Source organism: Mytilus edulis, chromosome 11 (assembly GCF_963676685.1).
Source record: "Mytilus edulis chromosome 11, xbMytEdul2.2, whole genome shotgun sequence".
NCBI classification, from domain to species: Eukaryota; Metazoa; Mollusca; class Bivalvia; order Mytilida; family Mytilidae; genus Mytilus; species Mytilus edulis.
In genome coordinates, this window is record NC_092354.1 from 11,296,683 (window position 1) to 11,323,714 (window position 27,032).

At 31.2% G+C, this 27,032-nt stretch overlaps 1 protein-coding gene across 2 annotated transcripts; it reads right to left on the minus strand.

The window, feature by feature from the left end:
* Positions 1 to 517: 517 nt before the first annotated feature.
* LOC139495130 (carnitine O-palmitoyltransferase 1, liver isoform-like) lies at positions 518 to 26,816 on the minus strand. 2 transcript variants are annotated; one of them, XR_011657265.1, is made up of 17 exons: positions 26,617 to 26,816; positions 25,423 to 25,577; positions 23,831 to 23,953; positions 22,856 to 23,159; positions 21,929 to 22,033; positions 21,178 to 21,309; positions 17,783 to 17,837; positions 14,794 to 14,923; positions 10,991 to 11,130; positions 9,220 to 9,419; positions 8,159 to 8,306; positions 7,229 to 7,300; positions 6,478 to 6,638; positions 5,343 to 5,499; positions 3,807 to 3,923; positions 1,261 to 3,442; positions 518 to 1,057 (listed from the first exon to the last, which is right to left on the minus strand). XR_011657265.1 is itself a non-coding variant. In XM_071283287.1 (16 exons), the coding sequence occupies exons 1-16, from the start codon at positions 26,739 to 26,741 to the stop codon at positions 3,248 to 3,250; spliced, it is 2,319 nt and encodes a 772-aa protein (XP_071139388.1). In that variant the 5' UTR covers positions 26,742 to 26,813; the 3' UTR covers positions 1,035 to 3,247. The 2 variants fall into 2 exon arrangements, 1 of the variants encoding a protein (XP_071139388.1); XM_071283287.1 differs by having other exon boundaries at positions 1,035 to 3,442; positions 26,617 to 26,813.
* Positions 26,817 to 27,032: the final 216 nt, after the last annotated feature.

Genomic DNA, 27,032 nt, shown 5'->3' on the forward strand with positions numbered 1-27,032 from the left:
AAATCCCATCCCTGTCACAAATGTTATGTCTGAGGATTTATACTTATAAATAGACTCTAAAAATCCCATCCCTGTCACAAATGTTATGTCTGAGGATTTATACTTATAAATAGACTCTAAAAATCCCCATCCCTTCCACAATTGTTATGTCTGAGGATTAATACTTATAAAACCCTGTAAATTATCTCCTCTACAGGTTCATTCTAAGTAAGAATATGTTACTTATGGACAAAGTGTGACTTAAACATAAATGAGACAGCTACTCAAAGATACTTTTTTTTCTTTCTAATGTAAGTTTGCTTTAAAATACGGAATCAAGAAGGACAATTAGTTTTTTAAGCGATACACTATTCTTACATTTCTTTTGTTCATATTACATTCAATTATATCTAATCATTCAACAAAATGTAAATTAAAACAAAATTCTAATGAGATGCTAGGATTACTAGATTATAAGTAACTTTAAAACTGAATAAAGATAAAATAGAATAAAAGTTTCTAAAGTCTTCAATTTTGGATTTTTTTTTTTTTTATATAATTTTTAGAATATATTTCTAGTAATTTTTGCACAAGACATTGTTTTTTCTCTTTGCAGACATAATTATTCAAATGTGCATTTTATCAGCAGTAACCTAACTTATCAGGAGTAATAAAGTATGACATTGTTTTTAATCATGGGAAATAACTGTAAATTGACACTATTGTCAGTATTGGGTTGAATGTCTTAACAGGTGTTTAAAAATTTTAAAAGATTAAAAAGTTTTAAAATTCAGTGTCAGAATAAAATAGAGAATGAAGCATCCAAATAGTCACAATAAGGCAGGGACTTAAGAAGAAACAAACAAAATTCATAATATGGTATTAAGGATGTACTTAGGTGAGATTTTGAAATTTGTGTCAAATGTTCGGACTCCTTGGTGTTTTTCCATACAATACAATGTAAAATATTTTGCCCAATAACACCCATTTATTTTTTCATATAAGACTTAATAGCTCATGAAAGGTCATTTACCAAAATTTAAGAAGATTATTAATTTTCTTTCTTTTGTTTTAAGACCTAATAATACCAATGCAAATATAAGGTAAAAGTCTGAGTCAGCATTTTCCCGCCATATTTTAAATCTCAAATATCTTGAAAAGGAGGTTCATGACCTATCAATATTTTTAGCTTATTTTTATCCTTAATTGATGCTCTATCAGCTTATATTATCAATTTTAACTTCTTAATTTATTAATTTTCACCTAACCTCACCTAAGTACATCCTTAATATTAAAATTAGCACAATATAAAATAAAAATAAAAATCAATAATAAAACAACACACTTTACTAAATATTTACACTAACTAAAACAAAAATAAAATCAAAGATACAAATTAAAATTAAAAATAAAATAATTTTATTGTTTGCATTGTCCCTGTAAAAAATAAATGTAGAAATAAACAATCCTTGTTTAATTCTTTCACTGAGACGAAATCATATTTGATCTATCAGACCTTAACACTATAGTTTATAAAGTGTAAGGATTTTGAGACAACCCTGAAAATCTCTGTAACATTGTCATTGTTAGAAAAACTAGGTTTATCAACATTAATACACATAATTTTGCACCAAATAATGTCATTGCTATTAAATTACATCATCGAGCTATGTGATACTGCATTGAAATGAATACAGCAATTTTGACTTTGTCTGGCGCCAAGACTCAAGAGAAAAAAAATTCTGGCAATTTTTTAACATGAACATAATAGAAAATATTTGAAGTCGCAGACCAAAAGTGTTGGTTTGATTAGGTCAACTGGCACAAATTTGAGGTCAGTAGGATTTAAATTTTCCTGAAAAAGTTCATGAACAGGTCAAGTGTTTATGAGGTGTTGAAAATTTGCATGCATACTTATAACTGGAATAGTCTAGGAATCAAATCTGATCACATGATTTCAACAACCAAATAAAAATTTGGAATAGACTCTTTATGTATCTATTTTGATCACATGATTCTAACAACTAATTAAAAATCTGGAATGGACTCTTGGTATTAATTTTGATCACATTGTTTCTAACAACAAATTCAAATTCCTATAGGGGTACATATGTTCTTTTTGTTATTTTAACTTCACACATCCATAATATCTAAATTTATATAATTATCATTGTCATTGAAGTAGACAATTGAGATTCTATTCAAAATTTGCTATTTTTCGTACCTGAAAACCAAAACAATTTAGAAGTCCGAAGTATTTTATTTGGATCAGTTAAATGTATGACTGTTGTCTGCAAAATTATCACAATAAAATACAGTATGTAAAATTAAAGGTCAACATATAATAAGCTAAATCGCTTTCACTGGGTGTTTTTATCCGTCTGTTCTGTACATACATGTTTGATCCAAGGGCTATTCCATTAAAACATCAGCAGGACCCAGAAAAGGCACTTTGTCATTTCAACAAGATGTGATCGTCAAATACATTTTTGTAAATTGAAAATGTAAGTGATTTTCTAAAATTGCTTCTATAGGTGATAACCCTAAGTAAAAAATAAAGTGCCTTCCCTGGGTACAATGAAAGTTTTTTTTTATGAAACAACCCTGAATAAATTATTTTCTTAAAATTTTAACAAATAAGTTAAAAGTTAAATGACATATATACAGATTTCTTATATTATTTTTAAGACTTGATATTTTATTTATCAAATATCAAATTAAAATGTGTTTTTTGACATTGCCTGAAAATGTTCTTAAAAGTATTATTCATAAAAATCTATAATTATTTCTTTGAAAAAATAAAAAAAATTAAAACAATATAAATGTTAAAATTATATTTTTTATAAACAAAATTCTAAAATGGGAAAATCAAGTTTTTAAACATTTGCATTAATGAATTTAAAAAAACAAAAATACATACAATTAGAAAATTATCACACAAGGATTAACTTTTATTTACAAAATATTTTCATCTTAAAGATTAAAAATTTCTCTTGACCACATGTTGGGTACACATAAAACAAGGCTCACTCCAACTTTAACTACAAAACTATCACTAAATGGATGGCTTTAAGCCTTAATCCATTTAACTTCTTATTGCATTATTATTCATAAACATGGGTAAAAATAAGAATAAAATTATCATAAAATCATCAGTTTCTTCTTACGGAATAACAATTCATAAAACACGGAAAAAACAAATGAATCCCAAATAAAATCATAATAAAATTGTCATAAAACCAATGGTTCCAGACCTTCTTTCACTTGATTATTTCTGAGATTCGAGTAGTTCCTTCATTTCTTTGAAAGTATCGAATAACTGGTCCATAAACAGACTGGAATTTGTTCCCTTGGTTGATGTCTTGGACGAGACATGGAAGAATAACTTCCTGTCTCCCGGAATCATGTACGACACTCCATAGCCGTCATCTGACACAGGACCAAAACCACCTCCAGGACACAGCTAAAATAGAATATGTTATGTCAAAATATAAATAAAATTGGAAATCTATATATGAATAAATAAACACATCATAGATATCAGGCTTGAAATTTTGTACACCAGAAGTGCATTATTATCTACAAAATAATCATCATTGAAGTTGAAGAGCATTGAGAACACTAATTCTGAGAGGTTTTGAGAATTACAGATAATCTCTTTGTTGGGTAGAAATACTATATTTATCGAAAAATTTCAATGTTTCATTTGCAAATTGAGAAAAAACAGAAAATTGTTTAAAGAGAATGTCGGATTTAATTTTCTGCAGCTTTTGTTTTTGAAATAATATTTCAATTCATGTTGATTTTTATAAATATTTAGTACATACCACATCTTGAAATTCGATATTATTACAGTCAGGACTGGTGGCTATTTGTTGTTGTGGTTGTTGGCTGGTAGACAGGGTCCATGGTATGGTCAGGGCATGCTTCAGAAAATCACATTCCTGACAATGAAAGTTTTTAAATATTTATAAAAAAATTTAAAAATAGAAAATTGATGAGGTCTAGAAAGGCCTCACTTGCACAATTTTGTGTGTCAGAGTCAAATAAACAAATAGTTAATTCTGATATAAACTTAGTTGAGGGCCACACTGTGATTTTAAGATGCAGCCATAAAAGCACTGTTCCTTTGCTTTTTGTGGTTTTTTTCAGCTGTGCATGTATTTCTCTTGTATTATTATATTATCATTTTAAAAATATAAATTATAAAATTATAGAACTAGAAAAATTTATGATGTTGTAAAGGGTCTCACTTGCACAATTTTGTGCGATCCAAATAACCAAATAAATAATTCTGATACAACATAGTTGAGGGCCTCACTATGATTTTGAGATGAAGTAAAGCTCTGTTCCTTTGCTATTTGTGTGTTTCTTTGCTTTGCATGTACTGGTTATGTGTCATGGATGGATAACCAATATCCTTTGATTTTATATATGCCATACATAATAGGGTTTTAAGTTTTGACACCAGGAAAACATTGAGGGTATTTCTGTATTATATTGAAAATTCTAAAAAGTAAAATCACAAAAAATACTGAACTTAGAGGAAAATCAATTCGGAAAGTCCATAATCACATGGCAAAATCAAATAACAAAACGCATTAAAAACGAATGGACAACAACTGTCATATTACTGACTTGGTACAGGCATTTTCAAATGTAGAAAATGGAGGATTAAACCTGGTTTTATAGCGCTTACCCTCTCACTTTGATGACAGTCTCATCAAATTCCGTTATATTTACATTGATGCGTTAACTAAACAGACACAATAAATAAAATATTCTCTTATGTTTGACATGTTAAAATTGAGAATGGAAATGGGGAATGTGTCAAAGAGACAACAACCCGACCAGTCTACTTCCCAGACTAAAAAATATTTCTCATATCAAAATGAACAAGGACATATAATTTTGATTTGATTTTTCTTGATTTACTAATTTTTAAACTAGTGAGGCGTATAGGATAAACCAGGTATTGTTATTTAGTTTACATTTGCAAAATTTGATTTGTAGAACTAATTTTAAATTTTTGAGTTTGTTCAGTTTTCATTTGTATGACGTTACATTAAGCAACGTCTTTGCGCCAAAATTTCATGAAATTTCATGGAATTTCAAATTTATACATTTTTTCAAGCTCTAACGTAATATTTATTTTTGTAATGCATTAGAAATAAGAATAACAGAACTGTAAGTAAGGAGTTGCAATCATCAAATTTGCAACACTTAAACTTAGTAATGTTATTCCTTAATTGATCAGTTGATGCTTGCTGAATGTCAAGTAGCAAATATTCTATGCATTGATATTAATATTTTATATTGAATCATCTATACATTAATAAGTGATTATCTAAACTAAAACTTACGTATCCCATTCCTTTACTGACAACATATAAGGCAAAAAGATGGCGATCGATAGCTTTTCCATTCATGGCATCACGGTACTGAGTCTGATGGATCTCACAGGCACGTTTTAACAGAGTGATCTTCTCTTGGGCAGATTTATCTTTATCAAAGTATGCTCTGAAAAAGGATAGGTGAAACATCGTCTATAAAAACAAGGCTGAAAATGTGGCGAGTAAGAAATTCATTGAAAAAAAATTATAAAAAAAATATTTTACTATAATCAATGATAATATTCAATTTATCAAAAAACATTTGTTTTTTTAATTACAAATTTTATTTATTACACTATTAGCTATCACTTTATAATATGGTACAAAAATCACCCCGACAAATCAATTGATTTGGTTTGGCCACAGATGACTTTAAAAATGTTTATATCATTGAAAAAGCTCCAAATTATCTCCCTTTGGTGTAAAAATGCCATTTTTTAACGTTTAAATTGAAATAACTTTTTTAACTCATCAGTGACCTATATTTTTTATTATTGTTTTCAAACAAGCTGTACATAAACTAAATAATTGTAAAATTTAAGGGATTTCTGTAATTCAGTTCTTTTTTTATTTCGATATTACCCATATTTCTTATTATTTCTCCTATTAGTTCAACAGAAAAAAAGGACATAAAAAAAATGTATGCTTTTTTCGGAGGCAGATTGTGAGCTTAAATGAACGGTGACCCCATATTTTTATTTTATATTTCTATTAGTTATAAGATAAAGTTTAATCATAGAAAAAAATAGCAAAGTCCTATATTAGAAAAAAAAGTTGATTTAGACCTGCGAGCCCCCTTAACAACTAGATAACTGTTTTCTCAAAATTACCTAAGAATCAGTTAAACATTAAAATGAACATTGATTGGATAACACAACAAATTTTATGGCTTCAATTCCACGATTTGGGTCTGTTACAAATCTTCATTTCTTAACCTCCCCACACCCTCCTCCTTTCAGATGATTCCAGGGGATAAAAGATACAGTTCAAAGTGAGCTATATTTGTTTTTTTTATTTTCAATCTGTATGATTTTTGTAAAACAGTTGAATCTCCATTAATTTTCTCTTGACAAACAAATTTTGACTCTTTGGTTTTTATACATACCTGACAAATTCAGTAGATTCTGATGTAACAGATCTGACTGTATCAGTCCTCCCCAGTAAGTACAATCTAGTCATGGACGACTCATATGTCAGAGCAAATTTCCCAGCATTCCTATAATAAGTCAGTTGAAGAGCCATCTGTATGTAGGCATCAGGACTGATCTGAAAAAAGGGAGGTAATAGCTCTTAAAGTAAGAAGATGTGGTAGGATTGTCAATGAATTAACTATGCTACAGAGACAACTGGTGTAGCAGTTATCAACAAGTGAAACTGCAAGCTACAGCTCACAGATGATACCACAGATGATACCACAGATGATACCCCCTACCCAAATATTTTGGTAAACAGGAATTTGTTGAGTGATGAATCTAAAAACCCATCAAATGGTATAGCTGACTTATATTAACCTTGCAACCAAATATCAGAAATCCTTGTATTAAACTTCCTAAGAAAAATGTGACAAAAATTTTTCAACTTGTCTACTCATGTACATGTGTAAAATGTGTTCCGCTAACAGGAAGTTGCTTATGGCTGTATGGTATAAAACTTCACTTATGGTTACAGACGTCTGTTGTTTGTCATTACATATATAGCCATAATTTCAAATATAACCCCCATACTTTAGATTTAAATTCAATTGTACAGGCAAGAGATACCACTATTAAAATTGAACAGCCTCGAGAAAAAAAATAACCATTAAAGCACTCCAGTAATTATATTCAAATTTCAAAACATAATTAATAATGTCTTACCTTGCATGATTTCATAAATCCTTTACCATAAAGATTGAATTCCTTCACAATGAGATCTATATCATTTATATTCTGTAAATAAGATATATAAATATACCAACAAATTATTTATCGTCATGATAAATCTCAAAATCATAGATGTTAGAATTAATCACAAAGATACAGTATATATAATTCATAGAAAAAAAATGGGGAATGTGTCCATGGGACACAGATGATGCCCCCACTTGAATGTAAGATTGCAATGAGAAATTACTCAACAACAGTAAAATGCCACTACCAAAATTCAAAATGGATCTGTATTTTGTGGTACATGTAATAAACATTGTTTATAAGTTTCATAACATTTGCTTGAGCCAAACTAAAGTTAAAAATGGAAACGAAAACTTCAGAAATTTTTCATTTTGTAACGGGGCATAACTCTAGAATGGTTAAAGTGACGCTACCCAAATTAAAAAATGATCTGTGTTTTGTGGTGATAAGTATTGTGTATAAGTTTCATAAAATTTATTTGAGGCAAACTAAAGAAAGAGATCGGAAAGGAAAAAATCAGAAATTTTTACATTTGTAAAGGGGCATAACTCTAGAATTGTATACGTAATACTACCCAAATGATCTGTGTTTTGTGGTAATAAGCATTATGTATAAGTGTCATAACATTTGGTTGTTGCAAACTAAAGTTAGAACGGAAACCAGTTTTGGGACATACAGACATACGCACTAACAGACAAATTCAATTTTTAAGAAGTAAATCACAACAAAATGTTGCTGACCTCACAGTCACATGATAAAATTAGGTTTTCAATAGACAAAAATTTCAGCAAATCAGAAGATGTGTCACATTCAAAATTAAATTATCAAATTATAAATGGGCAAAATTTGCTAATTGCTGAAATGACAACTGAACTATATGCAGTAATGTTTTTATACCTGAGTAACAGTTAACTGAGCAGATTTTATGGAAGTAGCCAAATCATTGGTCATCTCCCAGACAAGTTTCTGTGGCTTCACAAATGATTGCTGTGTATCACTGTCAATAAAATGGCCTTTCTCATCAAAACCACACAGGTGTAGTGATCTAAAAAAAAAAGTACAAGATTAAAGTTATTCTTCGATTTTCAAATTTAAACGTTACTTTTGAAAATATATTTTAGGTACTGTCAAGTGAAAATGAGGAAGTGCCTCGTTCTTAAAATGTGCATATCATAATTCATCCTATTGAACATAAATTAAGCCGTAAGTTTTCACATTTGAATTGTTTTGTATTTGTTTTTTTCCAGGACTATGCAGAATGTGCTTTTCTCATTGTTAAAGGTGGTACAGTGACATATATATAGACCTGAAAGAAGTATATTGACTGAGGACAATATATCCATATTGACCTCACACAAAGGCTATAATTGTTATATTATTCATTTTCGATCATATTTGTATAAAAATTGTCAGTGTAATATATACAGTAATTTGATTTTGTTGGAATTTTACAGATATCATATTGTCTCCTTTTTTGGATGATTTTTTTTGTACATCTTATTTTTTAAAGATTTTTTTCTTTAAATAATCGATCGTAAATATACACTTTTTAAAAGCTTTTAACATTATATGAAATTCATTACATGACGTCACAAAGTAAATCGGTTTTTAGATATTCTAAAAATAACCGTGCTTTTTGCTATCCACCATTTTCTATCTACCTTCGAAAATATAGTTTAACATGTGACTATCCCTGAACGAATCAAATTAGCTAAAATATACAAATTAATAATATATTTAATTATCTCCCCTTGAGGTCTGACTGGTACTATTATACTTCTTCATACACTTGCTTAAAAGTTTCATTGAAATCCATTTAATTGAACTGAAGTTGCACAATATTCTACTATAGTCTTATTTTTAGGAGGGGTCACCGTGCTGCCCTGTGGGGGTAGGGGAGGGGTGTAAACAGTTGTAAAGAACTTACTCCTGGGTGTAGACATATTTTTAATACTTACTCCTCAGTCATATTGTACTCAGCTAGATGTGCCAACACTGGAGCGTCAGCATAGGAATGTTCACAATTGAGTCCCATTCTACCGTTAGGGAAGGTGATCAGGTTGAGGGACTTGTCAAACCAGATTGACTTTCCATCACCACACATTAAAAACTTGGCACGGCTAGAAAAATCATCTCTGTTTTCATGGTGAAGAGTTATCTAAAACAATTTAAAACAAATAATTTATGACACAGAGATATGTGTTGCCAGTAAATAATTTTGCTAGTATACTGCAAATCTTGTAATATTTTATAACATGTAAGCTTTGCAAAAGTGTCAAAGTTTATGGAGCATGACTTAGCAGATAATACCAAATAATCTCCATGGAAATGACACATCCCAATCTAATTTTCTTGTTCTGTCTATCATGTCAATGCTTCCTAAACTATCCTGTTTAATCACAGATGATAATGGGTATGTTCCTTTTGTTGTAACTACTATCACTTGGCCTTTTCCCAAATGTGACCTACCAAATCTTATTACTGGGTTTGTCCTTACATGAGCAACACGACGGGTGCCACATGTAGAGCAGGATCTGCCTACCATTCCAGAGCACCTGAGATCATCCCCAGTTTTTGGTGGAGTTCATGTTGCTCAGTCTTCAATTTTGTAAGTTGTGTTTTGTGTACTGTTGTTGGTCTTTTGGTCTTTTTTCTTTTAATGCCATTGGGTTGTCAGTTTATATTCAACTTATGAGTCTGAATGTCCTTTTGGTATCTTATGAGTCTGAATGTCCTTTTGGTATCTTTTGCCACTCTTTTAATAAATAATGTACAATAAAATAACTATTTTTGTATTTAGTGAGTCATTATTGCAACCTATAAGAATTTATCAACCCTGCTATGATTTTCATTTCGTCTATTCTTTTTAATGCAATTCCAAATATCAGAGTCCCTATATATTTATACTTACACAGAATATAGCTGATTCGACAATATCTAATGAGTCTTTATTGACACCTGTGGAGAACTGGTCAGCCCTGACTATGGCCCATGTTGGACGTTCTATTCCTATTTATGATCAGAGCCCCTTTATATGTTTATACTTACACAGAATATAGCTGATTCGACAATATCTAATGAGTCTTTATTGACACCTGTGGAGAACTGGTCAGCCCTGACTTTGGCCCATGTTGGACGTTCTATTCCTATTTATGATCAGAGCCCCTTTATATGTTTATACTTACACAGAATATAGCTGATTCGACAATATCTAATGAGTCTTTATTGACACCTGTGGAGAACTGGTCAGCCCTGACTTTGGCCCATGTTGGACGTTCTATTCCTATTTATGATCAGAGCCCCTATATGTTTATACTTACACAAAATATAGCTGATTCGACAATATCTAATGAGTCTTTATTGACACCTGTGGAGAACTGGTCAGCCCTGACTTTGGCCCATGTTGGACGTTCTATTCCTATTTATGATCAGAGCCCCTTTATATGTTTATACTTACACAGAATATAGCTGATTCGACAATATCTAATGAGTCTTTATTGACACCTGTGGAGAACTGGTCAGCCCTGACTTTGGCCCATGTTGGACGTTCTATTCCTATTTATGATCAGAGCCCCTTTATATGTTTATACTTACACAGAATATAGCTGATTCGACAATATCTAATGAGTCTTTATTGACACCTGTGGAGAACTGGTCAGCCCTGACTTTGGCCCATGTTGGACGTTCTATTCCTGTTAATGATCAGAGTCCCTATATGTTTATACTTACACAGAATATAGCTGATTCAACAATATCTAATGAGTCTTTATTGACACCTGTGGAGAACTGGTCAGCCCTGACTTTGGCCCATGTTGGACGTTCTATTCCTGTTAAGGCTGGTATAGATTTCTCAGAGTCTGATATACTATCTGTTTAAAATAAGGAGAAAATATTATTAATCTTTTTACATATTCCCTCAGGTAAAGTTGACCTTTGCTGGATTGGTGATTCTTTTTTAGGTCCCTTTTGGTTGTATAGCTAATTTTTTAAGCCTTTATAAATCATTGGCTTTCAACTTTTAGAGTTTTAGTGTTCCTGATGAAGCTCATGGCAGATTTTATAATAAGAAAAGGAATTGCTGAAACTGTGAAACAGACTGTGTAATGAAGTAATGCATTATGTTATTTAATAAAATGTGTCTTTCTGAGTAAATAAAAATAAAATTACACTGTGTTTTTGTTTTCTTTTAGATTTTGAGGGTTTTCAATTTAAAAATGTTGGACATGGAAAAGACATTGTGACCTACTTGTCTGACATCTAGCTTATTTGGAATGGAATTTTAACGAATAAGTGGAGCATAATAACATGGACTTATATCTTAATAAAAAGTCGTCTTTTGTGTTTTAATCATAATTTTAAGGCAGATTTTTATTGTAAAAGACTAAAAAGGGAATAAAAAAATAATATTGCGAACGTCACGTCTACTCCATCCATTGTGGTATGTCATAATCACAATTTTGTTGTTGGTTCTCAGACAGCCCATTGCAGTTATTTCTATCTCGGGTTTTATAAATAATTGAAAACCCAATCCCTATTAAATATTGATGACGTAGGGGTGTCAAAAGAGGATTCAATATCATTGGCTGATTTGTTTTTTTTTGTGAACGTTACTGCTCTACGTTTCCGCCCAAAACAGTGTCACGCTAGCAATATCTATTTAGATCTGTAACTCTCCTGTATAGGAGTTACAATTTTGCCCTTTGCAGAAAAGGACACAGAGTCAGTTCTCTCACAGAATGGGGAAACAAAGAAGGTAAGTTGTCTGTAATATCGTTACACAAGGACCTTGTATGTATTCTGTCCATCAAAGCGACATTTGCATCAAATCAATGAATCATGTTATGTCATGATAATATCGCATGAAGAAACTTTAGTTGCGGTTTTCCATCTTCCAACTACATTTGACCATATTTTACATACAGTTGAGTCTTCTCGTTCATCGAAGGACATGTAATGTACATTTCTTTTAATAATTTGATGCGAACGGTATAGTATGAACATATTTTTATGTAGCTATTGTTATTTTGGGATAGTTTTTCAAAAAGTGTTGGGATCATTGTTCTCGGTCTGAACAGTAAACATGTACATACATTCGATATTCAGGGGATTCAGGGGTATCTCAGCATAATCGTGGGTAATCAGTTTAAGAAGATGGTGACTTGAACTGATTTAGCTAAAATTAAAATTAAGACAACATATCTTTAATTAATATACTGAAAGCATTTAGCAAACAATAATGTAATGATTGAAGTAAATTTGAAGACAGTACTTCAACAGATTCTCAAAATATTAAAAATCATTCACTTTTTAAATTGTATACCAGTAATATTTTCAATTTATTATCTTTCAGATGAAGCCCTCTAGAACTTACACCACGAGAACTTACAGAGACAGAAAACATGTTTTAAACAATAAAATATTAAGCTTCTAAAGGCATTTGGAAGTATTTTAGATTTTTGAATGCAGATGCATCATGCTTTAAATGGGGAGGCAAGCTGTTCTGAAGACTACAAAAGACTTTCTTTACCACAATCCATGGTGAGGCATTGATCACTATGGTCTATACATTTTCACTATGCGAATTTGATGATTCTTCTGTTTAATGTTTCTGGCAGAACATGATACAGGCATTTTGGCTTATGCTTCATAATTAATCCATATACCCCTTTTAATTTTGAGTGTGGAAGGTAAAAGGATAAATCCCCAGCTGGATAAAATAAAAGAAATTAAAATTGGTCTTTGCTTCTCTTCCAAGCATACAGCATCTATGAGAAGGAGCAATGGCTGGATCAGAAATATAGGCAACAGAGTCGGTGTTATGTTTTAAATTAGAAAATTCTGTTCAGTGTGTTGGTCTAGCACAGAGCAGCGACCATATACCATTGACTTGTTCTTATCCTGATGTGCACCTGGTTGCTTCTAGTACTAGACATATAAGGTTTTCCTGTTTGAATAGTTTTATACTAGTCATTTTTAGGGCCCTTTATAGCTTGCTGTTCGGTGTGAGTCAAGGCTCTGTGTTGAAGACCATACTTTGACCTATAATGGTTTACTTTTACAAATTGTGACTTGGATGGAGAGTTGTCTCATTGGCACTCATACCACATCTTCTTATATCTATGTGTAAGATGCTGAATATCTTCCTTAACTTATTACCTCTCAGAATCAGTATTGGTTTTATTGCAGGTAAAAAAGCTTTAAACCAAAATTAATGAAATTTGGACAAGGGTACAAAAGAAGAAAATGTGGGTATCCCTGTTTCCTTGGCAATCATTCAATTATCTCTTACATTATTACTCCTTTTTTGAAGAAATACGTCCTACTGATATTAAATTTTCAGAAAATATCAATTTTTTTCATGAAATGCCGTTATAACTCTATAGGGTTATTAAGAGAAAAATAACATACATATAAACTGTTAACTAAAAATCAAAAAACTGTAATAACATATGTATGTTACAAGTTTCAAAGGGCTAATATGCATCATTGGTTTTGTTAAAATGTGTACAAGTTCTATTGATATTATTATTGTTTTTATGTATACTAAACTATAGAAAGATATAACAGTTCATAGTTTGCCAATCATGCATAGTACACCTATGTTGTTTCAGAAAAAATATGCCTGTAATAACTGAAAGGCGTTATTACAGCTTCTCTACATCACTTCAAAGTATTTGCTCAGACGTTCATCTTACTTAATCACAATGTATTTTAATTTATTGTAAGAAATAATGATCAGAGCATGTAATGAGGTTCTGCACAAGCTTCCCAGTGATTCCCAAGTGTCTCATATAATAAGTTACATTCCTTTAATAACTGAGCCTTGTTATTACAGCTAAGTTTATCCCTTAAAAGCCTTGTCTCATTGACTATGTATTTAGTTTATACTGCGCAAAGTTTCAAGAACTCCCAAGTGTCCACTAAAATTAAAAATATTATGATTTATTTACAAATAACAAACATATATTATTACAGATGTAGAAAATTTAAGGAATAATGAGTAGACAACTCATAAAAATATCTGTAATAACACATGTAAGATATTTTCTCTAATAACCCTATAGAGTTTTATTAGAGAAAATATCTTACATGTGTTATTACAGATATTTTTATGAGTTGGTCTACTTTTTATTACTTAAATTTTCTAAATCTGTAATAACATATGTTTGTTATTTGTAAATAAATCATAAATATTTTATATCCCTGACTGTCTATTATATTCTATCATGAAAGTAGAAGACAGAACACAATACCGTAAAATCTGTCTTACAGCTGATATCTATGTGAAAGTAGAAGACAGAACACAATACCGTAAAATCTGTCTTACAGCTGATATCTATATGAAAGTAGAAGACAGAACACAATACCGTAAAATCTGTCTTACAGCTGATATTTATAGGAGATATCAAAATGCGAGATCTTATTTTTAAATTGCAATTCTCACCAACTCCCATTGTTCACTTTAATAAAAAACCTCGCAATAATTTCTGAATTTACAGTTATTTACAATTAACATTCTATTTTTAACTAACCTAATTCTGAATCAGCATCCTCTATAATCCATTGTAGAAGTTTTTCTATATTCTTGGCTTCTAATATTTTCCCCTGATTGTCATATACATCTATTTTATACATGTGTCCTTTCCTATATACTACTAAATGCTGAAAAATAGGCTCATGTGTATAACGAATAAGAATACCAATACTTTATTTAACCAATTATTGGCCCATACAGTGCATGTTACATATACCATAATGATTACAAATAGACATAAGACTAAGTAAAAATACAAAAACAATTAAAAAAAAACCAATAACAATAATCATTATTAATGCCTATGATAATACAGATTAAACTATAACAGTTGTTGTCTTATTGTTAAACATCTATAACAAATTAAAGCCATAGTGTTGCATATTTCTTGGATCTCCTGTAGTTGGTGATCGCAATACTGGTATACTAGTATTGTGCACAATACTGGTATAAAAATTTTGTACCAGTATTGTATTCCAGTATTGTACCAGTATTGTGTTTTTCTTAAATAAACAATATAAGGTAATTAATCTTTTATCAAAGGTGTCACATATGTACATGTATGCATAATGAAATTAACATATGACATGACAATTTTATAAGGAATGATTGTATGTTTAACTGATGATGCCATTGATGGTACACTGAGGTGTCACAAAGAAAGTTTTAAATTTTCTGATGTTTTTCTTTAACATTGTCATTGCTTAAGGGAACCATACTGTCTTTAACAAACTCTTTACTTTCTTCTATGTTTTCTTTCACCTATCCCTTTACAAGTCTCAGTAGTATATTTTAGTGTCTATATTTTATTAAGATGGTATTTCTGCAAATCCTCCCTCCACACTTCCTATATTGATATTTAGGTATTCAGTCTTTGTGTACTTTCTCTTACTAGATTAAAAACTTTTGCAGATAGCACCTGTACAGCTCTCTTACGGTCGGAGTGCTTGCCTAGTACAAAAATCTGCCCTTAACAATCATAGACAAACTAGTTAATTTGATTAAAATCAGGTTCCTTTATCATGTAACTTTTTATGTTTTTAAAGGGATATTGATATCTTTTATATGAAAGATTTTTTAGAAAATAAAGACCAACAAATGCATATGATCTTGGTAAATGTATGCTGAACTTACAATGTTAGATTATAATAGTGACCATGCAAGGGCTGTATTGCTAGTCAAGGTTGTTAAAAACTTCCATTTGTTAGGATATAATAAAAAAAAATATATTTATTGATAACTCAGATAATAAAAATCTTATTTTATCTAAATTGAATTTAATCAAAAATAGAAAAATGATAAATTATAAGCAATTATTTTACATAATTAACAATTGTTTAAATAATATGAGTTAATTACAAGATGATTTCACAACTATCCTTTATAATCTGCTTGGCTTCATTTACTCTCACTTTGATCTTCAATATCTAATTTTGCTTAAAATTCAATATTCAATATACATGTAAATCCTTAAAATATAATCAACAATACAACTACAATACTGGTATATCAGTTTTGTACCAGTATTGTTGTTGTTTTTAAAAAAAAGTTACAATACTGGTACAAAATTTTTATACCAGTATTGTGGACAATACTGGTATACCAGTATTGCGATCACCAACTACAGGAGATCCTATTTCTTCATGTTAACATGAAAGGTGCCAAATAATTTTCTGTATTTACATTTTTTAAATTATTACATATTTTTAAAGCATAATTCAACATTACTTGTCCTTGATGTTGACAAGTATAATGAACTTTATTGTAGCAGACATAAGATAGATATTTTTCAGTAATTTACTTTGTAAGCGTGTAAGTGTGTAAACTGAAAACCTCTCATCAAAACAAAATTGATTATTGATTTTAATAGCAACACAAAAAAGCACTATAAACAAGAATGTGTCCATAGTACATGGATGCCCCACTCGCACTATCATTTTCTATGTTCAGTGGACTGTGAAATTTTGATCAAAACTCTAATTTGGCATTAAAATTAAAAAGATAATATCATAGTTTAAACATATTTTATTGTTCAAAACAAATGAATTAGACACAAGTTTTTCAACTTAGTTCCGTCTTCTCCTGAGATCACCCCCAGTCTGTTTTTCAGATCATATCATAGAGAACATGTGTATTAAGGTTTAAGTTAATTGGACTTAAACTTCATCAAAAACTACCTTGACCAAAAACTTTAACCTGAAGTGGGACAGACAAACAAACGGACGACGAACAGATGAAGGAACGGACAAATGAACGAACAAACGCATAGACCGAAAACATAATGCCCTTAGGTGGGGCATAAAAAACTCATCAAAGATACATTGTACCAGGCTTATATTTTTGTACACCAGACCATGTTTCGTCTAAAAAAGACTCATAAGTGACACTCAAATCAAAAAGTTAAAAAGACCAAATAATTTTCGAAGTTGAAGAGCAATGAGGTCCAAATATACCAAAACTTTTGCCAAGTTTGATAAGTTAAGCTTTAATTTTGCTGCCAATTTTCATAGATTAATGAAGCTATAGAACATGGAGAAAACCACCTGTCTTTAGCAGAAAAAACTGACAGTCCTATTCATGTGGGATCAAAAGAAGGGTTTGAACTCACAACCTCTGTGTTTTTGATAAGTTCTTAGACACATGTGGAGCAGGATCTGCTTACCCTTCCTGAGCACCTGAGATCACCCCCAGTTTTTGGTGGAGTTCATGTTGCTCAGTTTTTAGTTTTTTATGTTGTGTCTTGTGTACTATTGTTTGTCTGTTTTTCATATTCTTTTTTAGCCATGGCGTTGTCAGTTTGTTTTATATTTATGAGTTTGACTGTCCCTTTGGTATCTTTCGCCTCTCTTTATTGACCACTAATCCACCAAAGCTCTATGATGTCCATATTGAAAACAAAACCGTAAATTCAAAAAAAAAAATGCATTTTTGACATCTTTTAAATATAGCAGGAAAAAAATATTTCCTATGATAAGATTTTTACTTACTTTAGATAAAGCTGTATCCACATGGTATAATGTGTCATTGTCTTCACCTGGTATTCTAAAAAAAGAAATACACAAATAGTCATTTTGAATTGGGTATTTACACTCATAGAATGTCCAAAACGGTCATATATTCCGGACATTTGATTAATGTCCGGTAAAAGTCCGGCTGGGCAAAGCATGAAACGGTCATATACATTTTAGTTTTCAAGGCTTTTTCGGTCATTTTAACATAAGTCACGATCTTTTTGACCCAACCTTTTGCCTTTAACATCTACACATTTCCGGTCATAAAAGTGACATGATGATTAATTACTATCAAAACAACCCCTACTTCAATACTTTCTAATTTTAATCAAGGCTAATTAGTTGTTGGACAGGTGATATCTACCTGTTCAGGTGACAGGTAAACTATGTTCAGTACCTGAGACATCGTATAAATTGATCGGTCTATTCACAATTATTTTCTTACATTTCAGCGGTTTGTAGCTCATTGATTTAGTCCAAAAGATTAAAATTATAAGAAATTAGTTTATTTACATGATTTGATAAAAAAATTTAAAAGGTTTAAATGAAAAATTGTCAGAACTACGTCGAATGAACTAGAACACGTGTGCGCATGTGCAAAGGTGGGAATTTTAATTATGCATCCTTTATTTCTTCAAAATGCTAAAATTATCATTGATACCTGTATCTAAACGTTCATTTCAAGCATTTTGTTGAAGAAATAATGTGGAAAGAGCTTCTTCACTCAGTCATGCTTTGCAAACGTACACGGATTTTACGTATCCGTTTACGGTCCATGTTTTATCATTGTCAAGTCAACATCCGGTTTTAGAAAAACGTGATTTTAAAAACGAAAATGAAGTTTTTGACATGTCATTTTGCACAAATAAAGAGTCTATGGCAGATATGAGCACGCTGATGTGCACACTTTGAATGATGCACTGCCAATTTAACAGCATCCAAACATCCAAAACAAAGTAAAGTTTAAAATCGTTTTTTAATCTAATGTCATTATCATTGGAATGGCCATCTGATTACCATAATTGCCTTTTGTGACTTAGTCTTATGAGATTAAAATCGGGATCAGATATAAAATGTCCGGCTGGCTCAAATGTTTTTTGGAAGCCCTGGTTTGACAAGGGGTGTAATTGTCACAAAACAGAAGATATCTGACGGAGGTGCTATACTGAGCAAAAAGTTTGTTAGATGATTTAATGCTAAAATTAAATTCAAATCCCCCCTGAAATCGTCACTGACACTACAACACAGGTAGACTTAGTCATTTCTACCTAACTATGCCTGAAGTAAGGAGTATGAAAGTTATAAACTGACAAGTGTACCATTTGTATTTTGGAACACGAACAGACATACAATTGTGCTATACTCTTCATTAATTCAACAACACTATAATAAAAAATCTTGGCTTTTATTTGAAAGCCCTCTTTTTCTAATTCTGCAAAGTGCCTTCAACAAATCTCTGAACAAAAAAGAAATTTCATATCCTAATTTAATAAAATGCTTCGCTGAGCACAGCCTGATATGACCGCAGAGGTTGAACCCTGAACAGTTGGGGCAAATTTGGACTCAATATTCAAGCTTGATACTAAATAAAATTGAGAATGGAAATGGGGAATGTATCAAAGAGACAACAACCCGACCATACAAAAAACAACAGCAGAAGGTCACCAACAGGTCTTCAATGTAACGAGAAATTCCCACACCCGCAGGCGTCCTTCAGCTGGCCCCTAAACAAATATATACTAGTTCAGTGATAATGAACGCCATACTAATTTCCAAATGGTACACAAGAAACTAAAATTAAAATACTACAAGACTAACAAAGACCAGAGGTTTCTGACTTGGGACAGGCGCAAAAATGCGGCGGGGTTAAACATGTTTATGAGATCTCAACCCTCCCCTATACCTCTAGCCAATGTAGAAAAGTAAACGTATAACAATACGTACATTTAAAATTCAATTCAAGAGAAGTCCGAGTCTGATGTCAGAAGACTGAATTTGGATTGTGATCATACTTTTGACATAATATAGGTTTCTGATACAAAATAATTGTGGTCAAAGATCTTAAAACTCTATTATGCAATATTGTGCAATTGAAGATTTGAAAATTTTTGAGGAAAAAAAATATGAACCCCTTAATAAAATTTGAAAAAAAAATCCCCCCATCAATTTTTTTACCCCCCCCCTTGTTGCAATTACCCCCAAACTCAATCCCAGCCTTCTTTTTGTAGTATGAAACCTTGTAGTACAATTTTAGAGAGATCCATACACTTAAACAAAGTTATAGTCTGGAAACTAGAAAAAATGCTTGTTTTTGGCCCCTTTCATCTTCATGTTTGAGGCAATTACCCCCAAAACCAATCCCACTCTTCCCTTTGTGATATGGAACATTGTAGTACAATGTTAGAGAGATCCATACACTTACACATAAGTAATTGTCCAGAAACTACAAAAATGCTTGTTTTTTGGTCCCTTATTCCTAAACTGTTCTTCTGATAAAATTTCATGGAGATCCATTCACTTAAACTAAAGTTATTGTCCAGAAACCAAATGTGTCTTCTGACGAAGACGACAACGACATCATAGCATTATTCGAACACCAAAATTTTTTTGGAGTCGTATAAAAAGCTCTCACACTGACTAAGCCATACAAACAGAAATGTTACTACTAATTGACTGTGCAGGGGAGGTAACTGCTAACACCACAATACATTTTTGAATTGTCCGTCCTCTTAACCATGGAGATTTATCCTCATGAATACTGTAAAATAGGAAATTTCGCTAGGGTTTCATTTTGTGAATTAAGATAAAATCAAAAAAAATATCCATTCATAAATCTTATCCTTGAGAGGGATCAGAATAAGGGTCCATAAAAGCACAAAAAAAAATAATTGGCAAATTAAATTGTGAGGCCATCCTTAACAATTTTTTTGTTTGATGTTGTCTACCCATGCTTTGTAGGAAGGAAAGGAGGCATATATCTTTTTTTTTAGCCAACATAAGATAATAAACAATGTAAAAAAAATTTGAAACGAGTTGTGTCATAAAAATTTTCAGGGAGGCTGCTTTTTTGGCGAATGGGTAGGCAATATGAAACAATCTTATTTTTATTTTTGGTCTGAAGTTTAAATTCTGTGGAATATGTTACATGTTATGTATATGTATGGTTGTATGTGTTTTGTAGTTATCATGAGAGTTGTGTGCTTTTGTGTAATGATGTACTTATCACATGCTGTTATCTGGCTCTTCTCAATAAACGTGCCATGGCAATAGATGTGTTTTTGTTGCTCTCAAACAAATATAAACTTAGCGGCATGGGGAGGCAAATATATGTCCCCCCATATACGTAATATGGTGAAGGAACCAGGCAATACCTTGTTGTAGAGAAAACTCTCTCGTACTGGGCCATGCAGACAGGGATGGTCCTGCGTATCAACAAAGGCTCTAACTTTTCTCTGTCTATTAACTGTTTAAATTTCAGATACTGGTAGGCAGCATTGGCTGTTCTGTAATATAACAAAAACAATGTGTAAGAAAGACTTAAACGTGGCAATGTAAAAAATAAGCTTTAATATAGATAAACTTTATTTCCTACCGATGTCCCTAATGAAAAATATTACAGTTTTGAAATAACCTCATTCTACTTTTTCAAATAACTTCTTGTTTTGCTTTTAAGATCTAAAGAATAAATAGTTATTCTTTTTCTCTATTTTCCAATTTGAGAGGCTAAATGAGGCTCAGGCAGTTAGTTTACTCATTTGAATTGTTTTTTACTTGTCATTTTGGGCCTTTTATAGTTGACTATAAAGTATGGGTTTTGCTCATTACTGAAGGTCGTACTGTGACCTATTTAGTTGTTAATTTCTATGTAATTTAGTCTCTTATGAAGAGTTGTCTTATTGCCAATCATACCAAATCTTCTTATTTTTATTTCTAATACATGTTTTTAAATGGTTTTTTATTTAGAGTTCCTTGAAAAACAGTTTCAAGTAAACAAAGGATGAGCACATACTCATAATTTTGAAAGGCGTTTTTTCTTATTTTCCAAATTCAAGGGCCAAACAGAGTTTTACACTGGTGCCAGGTAGACCTGAAACTTGAGGTAAAGCATATAATCCATCTTACCTTGCAGTTTGGAATGTAGTAGGCATGAAGTAACTCTGGTCCATTATATAGTAATTACTGTTAATAGGCAGGGGACTTCTTCCCATTAAATAAACATACTTTTCCCTGTAAATAAAATAAATATACTTTTTTACTATTTCCAATTCATACTAAAATCTTTATTGTCCTTTTTGTTTGTTTTTCAATTGAACCAAGCCTTCTATTAGAAGTTGGAACATTTTGTGTCTTCAAAGTCTAGTACATGTACCAGTATTATAAAAAAGTTTGCAATTTTCAATTAGTCAATTAACATAAAATCATTGTACTTTTGTCTCTGGTGGATAGTTGTCTTCTTGTAGGATGATTTATGAAATTTGTGGTATAGAAGTGATGTGACACTGACTGTCTATAGATTTTTAAGACAATTCAGAGCTTGACATATTGTATCTGTGACACCTTTCTACTGTCGACTTCTAAATCTTTTTTGTTTTTTCCTGTCATTGGGTTGTTAACTGTTTGACATATTGTATCTGTGACACCTTTCTACTGTCGACTTCTAAATCTTTTTGTTTTTTCCTGTCATTGGGTTGTTAACTGTTTGACATATTGTATCTGTGACACTTTTCTACTGTCGACTTCTAAATCTTTTTTGTTTTTTCCTGTCATTGGGTTGTTAACTCTTTGACATATTGTATCTGTGACACTTTTCTACTGTCGACTTCTAAATCTTTTTTGTTTTTTCCTGTCATTGGGTTGTTAACTCTTTGACATATTGTATCTGTGACACTTTTCTACTGTCGACTTCTAAATCTTTTTTGTTTTTTCCTGTCATTGGGTTGTTAACTCTTTGACATATAGATATAAGAAGATGTGGTAAGAGTGCCTATTATATGCCTATTAAACATTGCCTTTTATGATTAGTTTTTTTGCTTGGCCTAATAACCTTACCACCAGTCAGTGACATAGTTCTGTGACCACCATGACTTCAGCATCAAAACTCTCTGTAATTTATGTGCCAAACTCTTTTCAAACTCTTCAGCATTCTTACATATACTCTTCCACTCTTTGGAATCTTCGTCATACAAGGGGCGTAGAGATTTGAGCAGTCTACTGAGTGTTTCCTGAACTGTTGGGACTGGCATTCTAGGTAGACTTCGTTGGCAGCTGTATAAGCTGGGACTATAACCACTGACTACTTTAACCATAACTCCCCATAGTATAGTACTGTATGATTGTGTTTTAGGTTGTTCGTCTGAAGAAATTATCAGTAAATCCACAAAATGAAGTGTATGTTTATAGAGTTATCTCCCCTTGTATCATGATCTGTGTTCACATTGATACCATATGTATAGTGTTGATTCATTCATGTTTGTGAGTATTAATTTTCATGGTTTGAGGTAAACTTGGAAACTTGTGTATATTCAATTTTGTGGTTTTGGCAGTCTGCATGAATTCCTTTAGAAAATTTGTTGAAATCTGTTGAAAATTTAAATTTGCGGTTCACCTGAACCCACCAAGTCCAAGAATATTAATGAATCCATAGTAATAAATTCATCAAGATTGAGTGGTACTCTTAGAGTTGTTCAGTTTATAGAATTTAATATGCATATGTGAATAAAAATAGTATTTTTTTTCCAATAGAATTATCTCCCCTAATAATAAATGATTTTAATTGTTAATTGCTTAAAGTTCAGTGGCAATTATCTCTTGCATATTGTGGATGGACCTTACAATGGAAGTGGTGTTTTAACATTGGTAGATTAGTAAAATTTATAATAAAATTAATAAAATTCAGTAAGATTGAGTCTAATAAATTAATTATTAAGTTTTATTTGGTTTCTATAATTATCTCCCCTTGATGTTAAATTGTACAGGTAACAGGATATAGGTAAATATCAGGGAGGAAATAAATATAGTACTCACACATCCAACCTCTGTAGGCAAGAAGTCCTCTCAACATGAACCGCCTCGCATACAGAAGGACGAGGAAAAACACAAAACCAACAACTGCAGAAACTATGATGGATTTCAGGATTAATGGACAACCTGTAAATAGATTATAATAATAATAATAATAATAATAATTCTTTATTTAAAGAGGGTTACACAGTTAGCTATAAAGCTAATCTTCCCTGAGGCCCTCATGAAATACAATGACATATAACAAACAATTACAAAATATCAAACAAACACACATACATACATGAATAATGCAATAAAAAATTGTTATGAAATATTCAATTTTCAAAACAGGTAAAAGTTACAAATTCATATATGACATATATAGTGTTGCTCCTCATTTAAAATACAGCTATTAAGACAGTGACAATATAGTTTGAATTGCATTTCATGTATGTTTATATAATATAATACCCAAAAAAATAATTTAAACAGTGTAACATTCATTAATTTACTGATGAAGTGATGTTCCAATAATTATTGATTACAACCATAAATTGATTGATTATTGAAATTTTCAATTAACTGTTTATAATTTTCAATCAATTGGTTACAATTTAAAGTAACTGTAAAGAATGTCTTAAACCATATATATACTAAACATTGTATACAAGTATTCCATAATTATTATTCTACTTAAATAATATCTAATATGCACAAGTAATCATAAACAAGAATGTGTCCCCAGTACAAGGATGCCCCATCCACACTATCATTTTTTTACGTTTAATGGACCCTGAAAATGAGGGGAAATCACTAATTTGGCATTAAAATTAGAAAGATCATATCATAGGGAACATGAGTACTAAGTTTCAAGTTGATTGGACTTCAACTTCATAAACTACCTTGACAGAAAACTTTAACCTATAGCGGGACAGAGGAAAGGGGCAAACGAACAGACATACATCCAGACCACAAAACATAAAAAAAGTGTCACTAAATTTCTAAATTATTTGCATATAAATCTAAGTTGATTATTACCTACAAACTCATATGCAGGCTGTCGATTATTCTGATTATTCATTTAAAATTAAAATAGACAACTTTCAAGTTCTATTCATTTCCATCAAAAACTTTGGTTTTAGTGAATGTCATATGTTGGTTTAGGGGCTTTGTCACTTACGTTCTAATGTTGAGCGAGTGGTTGGAAAACTATAATGCTATATTGTAAGAATTATTTGTCAAATTGAATTCTCAAAATTAACAATCAACACTGCTGTCATTAGGGAATTGTGATTAAGTACCTACAACCATTATTTCTTGTTTATCCTGCACAATGACGATCACAAAGGTGCTTCATTATTGTTAATAGTGCAAGGATACAGTCGATCCCCTCTTTCTGGTAAATGACTTCATAAAGGCGCCTATAATTGATATTTTTTTTCGTTGAAGGATAAACTAGAAAGTGGTCTATTGATTCATCAGAATAATCAAAAACATGTCTCAGTTCAATTCTAAAGCATGAAAGGGAGAAAATTAATTAAGTATGTACCTTTAGGAATATAATATAAGTGTTACATACATGGTAATAGGGATACATAATTAAAAACATGTACCTTGGGGAATATATAAGTAAGCAGGTAGTATAAGAAGTCTAGCATTGATAGGTCTGACTAAATCCCAGTCACCAAGCATGCACACAGACAGACAAAGTACCATGAAACCAAGGTTCCATATAGAGGCTGGCCATGTTCCATTCTTGAGAAGATTTCTGAAATTAGATCAAATTACATCCTTTCATTTTCATTGTAATTAATTAAATATGGTACAGGACAGATCAGAGTCCAAATTTGTTACACCATTTATGAATTCAGTGCTCGTTTTGTTTAGAGATTTTAGAGTACAAATGTAGATGCTTAGGGCTCATGTTACTGGAAAATTAGGGCAAGAACAAAAGAAGTTGTTTTCCCTTGGAACTATCAACTTGCTTTTCCTGCCAAGACAAAACTTGGAAAGTGATATTTAGTTGCCTGTTTTTAAACTGTCAGAGATGTTTTTTATCAGTAATTTTAATTTTCATCAAGTTGCAACAATTTTTTATTCAAAAGTAAAGAAATTCTTAGAGTAGACAAAGACAACTTTATTCTTAAACAAAAATAGAAAGCATATATATATTTGACATTGTAAATTGTAGACAAAAAAAAAAATTTGATGGAAAAAACTTTTTCATCCAATTATTTCCTGGTGACGATGATGGCCATACTTGGCAAAAGATTCAGACATAAAATAACCTTAAATAGCTATGTATATTTGTTTTTATATACATTATATATGCTCTCTGTAAACATGATAAAGTTAAACTAAGCCAAGAAGTTTTCATGCATAGTGATATGATATTTTTTGTATAAATCAGGTCATGACCTGCATTTTGACATTAAGGGGTTGAAAATTAGGGTGACAACCCTACATTTTGACCTTTTCATAAAACATTGATTGGATATCCTATTTCATAAAACTCAACTGTGAGAGTGGTGCTTATTCTAATGGAAATTGAAATGTCTTTTTTCCACAAGTGAAACCTCTAACAATTTGTTGCTAAGATAATAACAAAGTAATTGGATATCTTTAGCCTGTTTGGATACATAATATCCCCATTGCATTTCCATTCTAAAATCTAAATATATGGAGTTTTGGTTTATGTTGAAAACTTCCTATTCGTTAATAACAAAATTAATGACAACTCAGACGACTTGCGATCAAAGTCCAAACAAATATTTATGTAGCCTCGGGGTTTTCTATCGAAAATAGACCTGGTCCTATAAAATCTCCGAACAATTGATCTTCGCCATTCTCTAAATATGTCTTCTTGGTATTCCTCCCCTGATTGGAGTTGGTGGACCCTTGGTTCTTTCGCTGCAGAACACGCTTCTGCCATTTAGCTGTTAGTAGACAAGTGTTCAAACCGCAATTAGTTTTTGTTGTCTGCTAGCTAAGTGCTTGTTTGATAGATTTACACAAGAAACGAATTATTCAAAACTAAAAATATTGTACTCTGTGTTGTCTTTAAATTATTTAAATACATGTTTTGTATTTTAAATTTCTATGTTTCGAATATTTCTTCTATAATAAATTAGGATAAATCAATCAATGATCTATGCAATGGATAATAATTCCCTTCATTCGTTTTTACATTTCTGTGAATCTAGAAAATATAAAACTGAACATA

Bases quoted from the DNA above. Each gene is read 5' to 3' on its own strand.
- LOC139495130 (XM_071283287.1), bottom strand. From the start codon at position 26,741: ATGGCAGAAGCGTGTTCTGCAGCGAAAGAACCAAGGGTCCACCAACTC. The intron at 25,578-26,616 runs GTCTATTTTCGA...ATCTAATTTCAG, and splicing joins CGGAGATTTTATAGGACCAG to AAATCTTCTCAAGAATGGAA. The intron at 17,838-21,177 runs GTATTGCCTGGT...TTCTTTTTTTAG, and splicing joins AGAGTTTTCTCTACAACAAG to AATACCAGGTGAAGACAATG.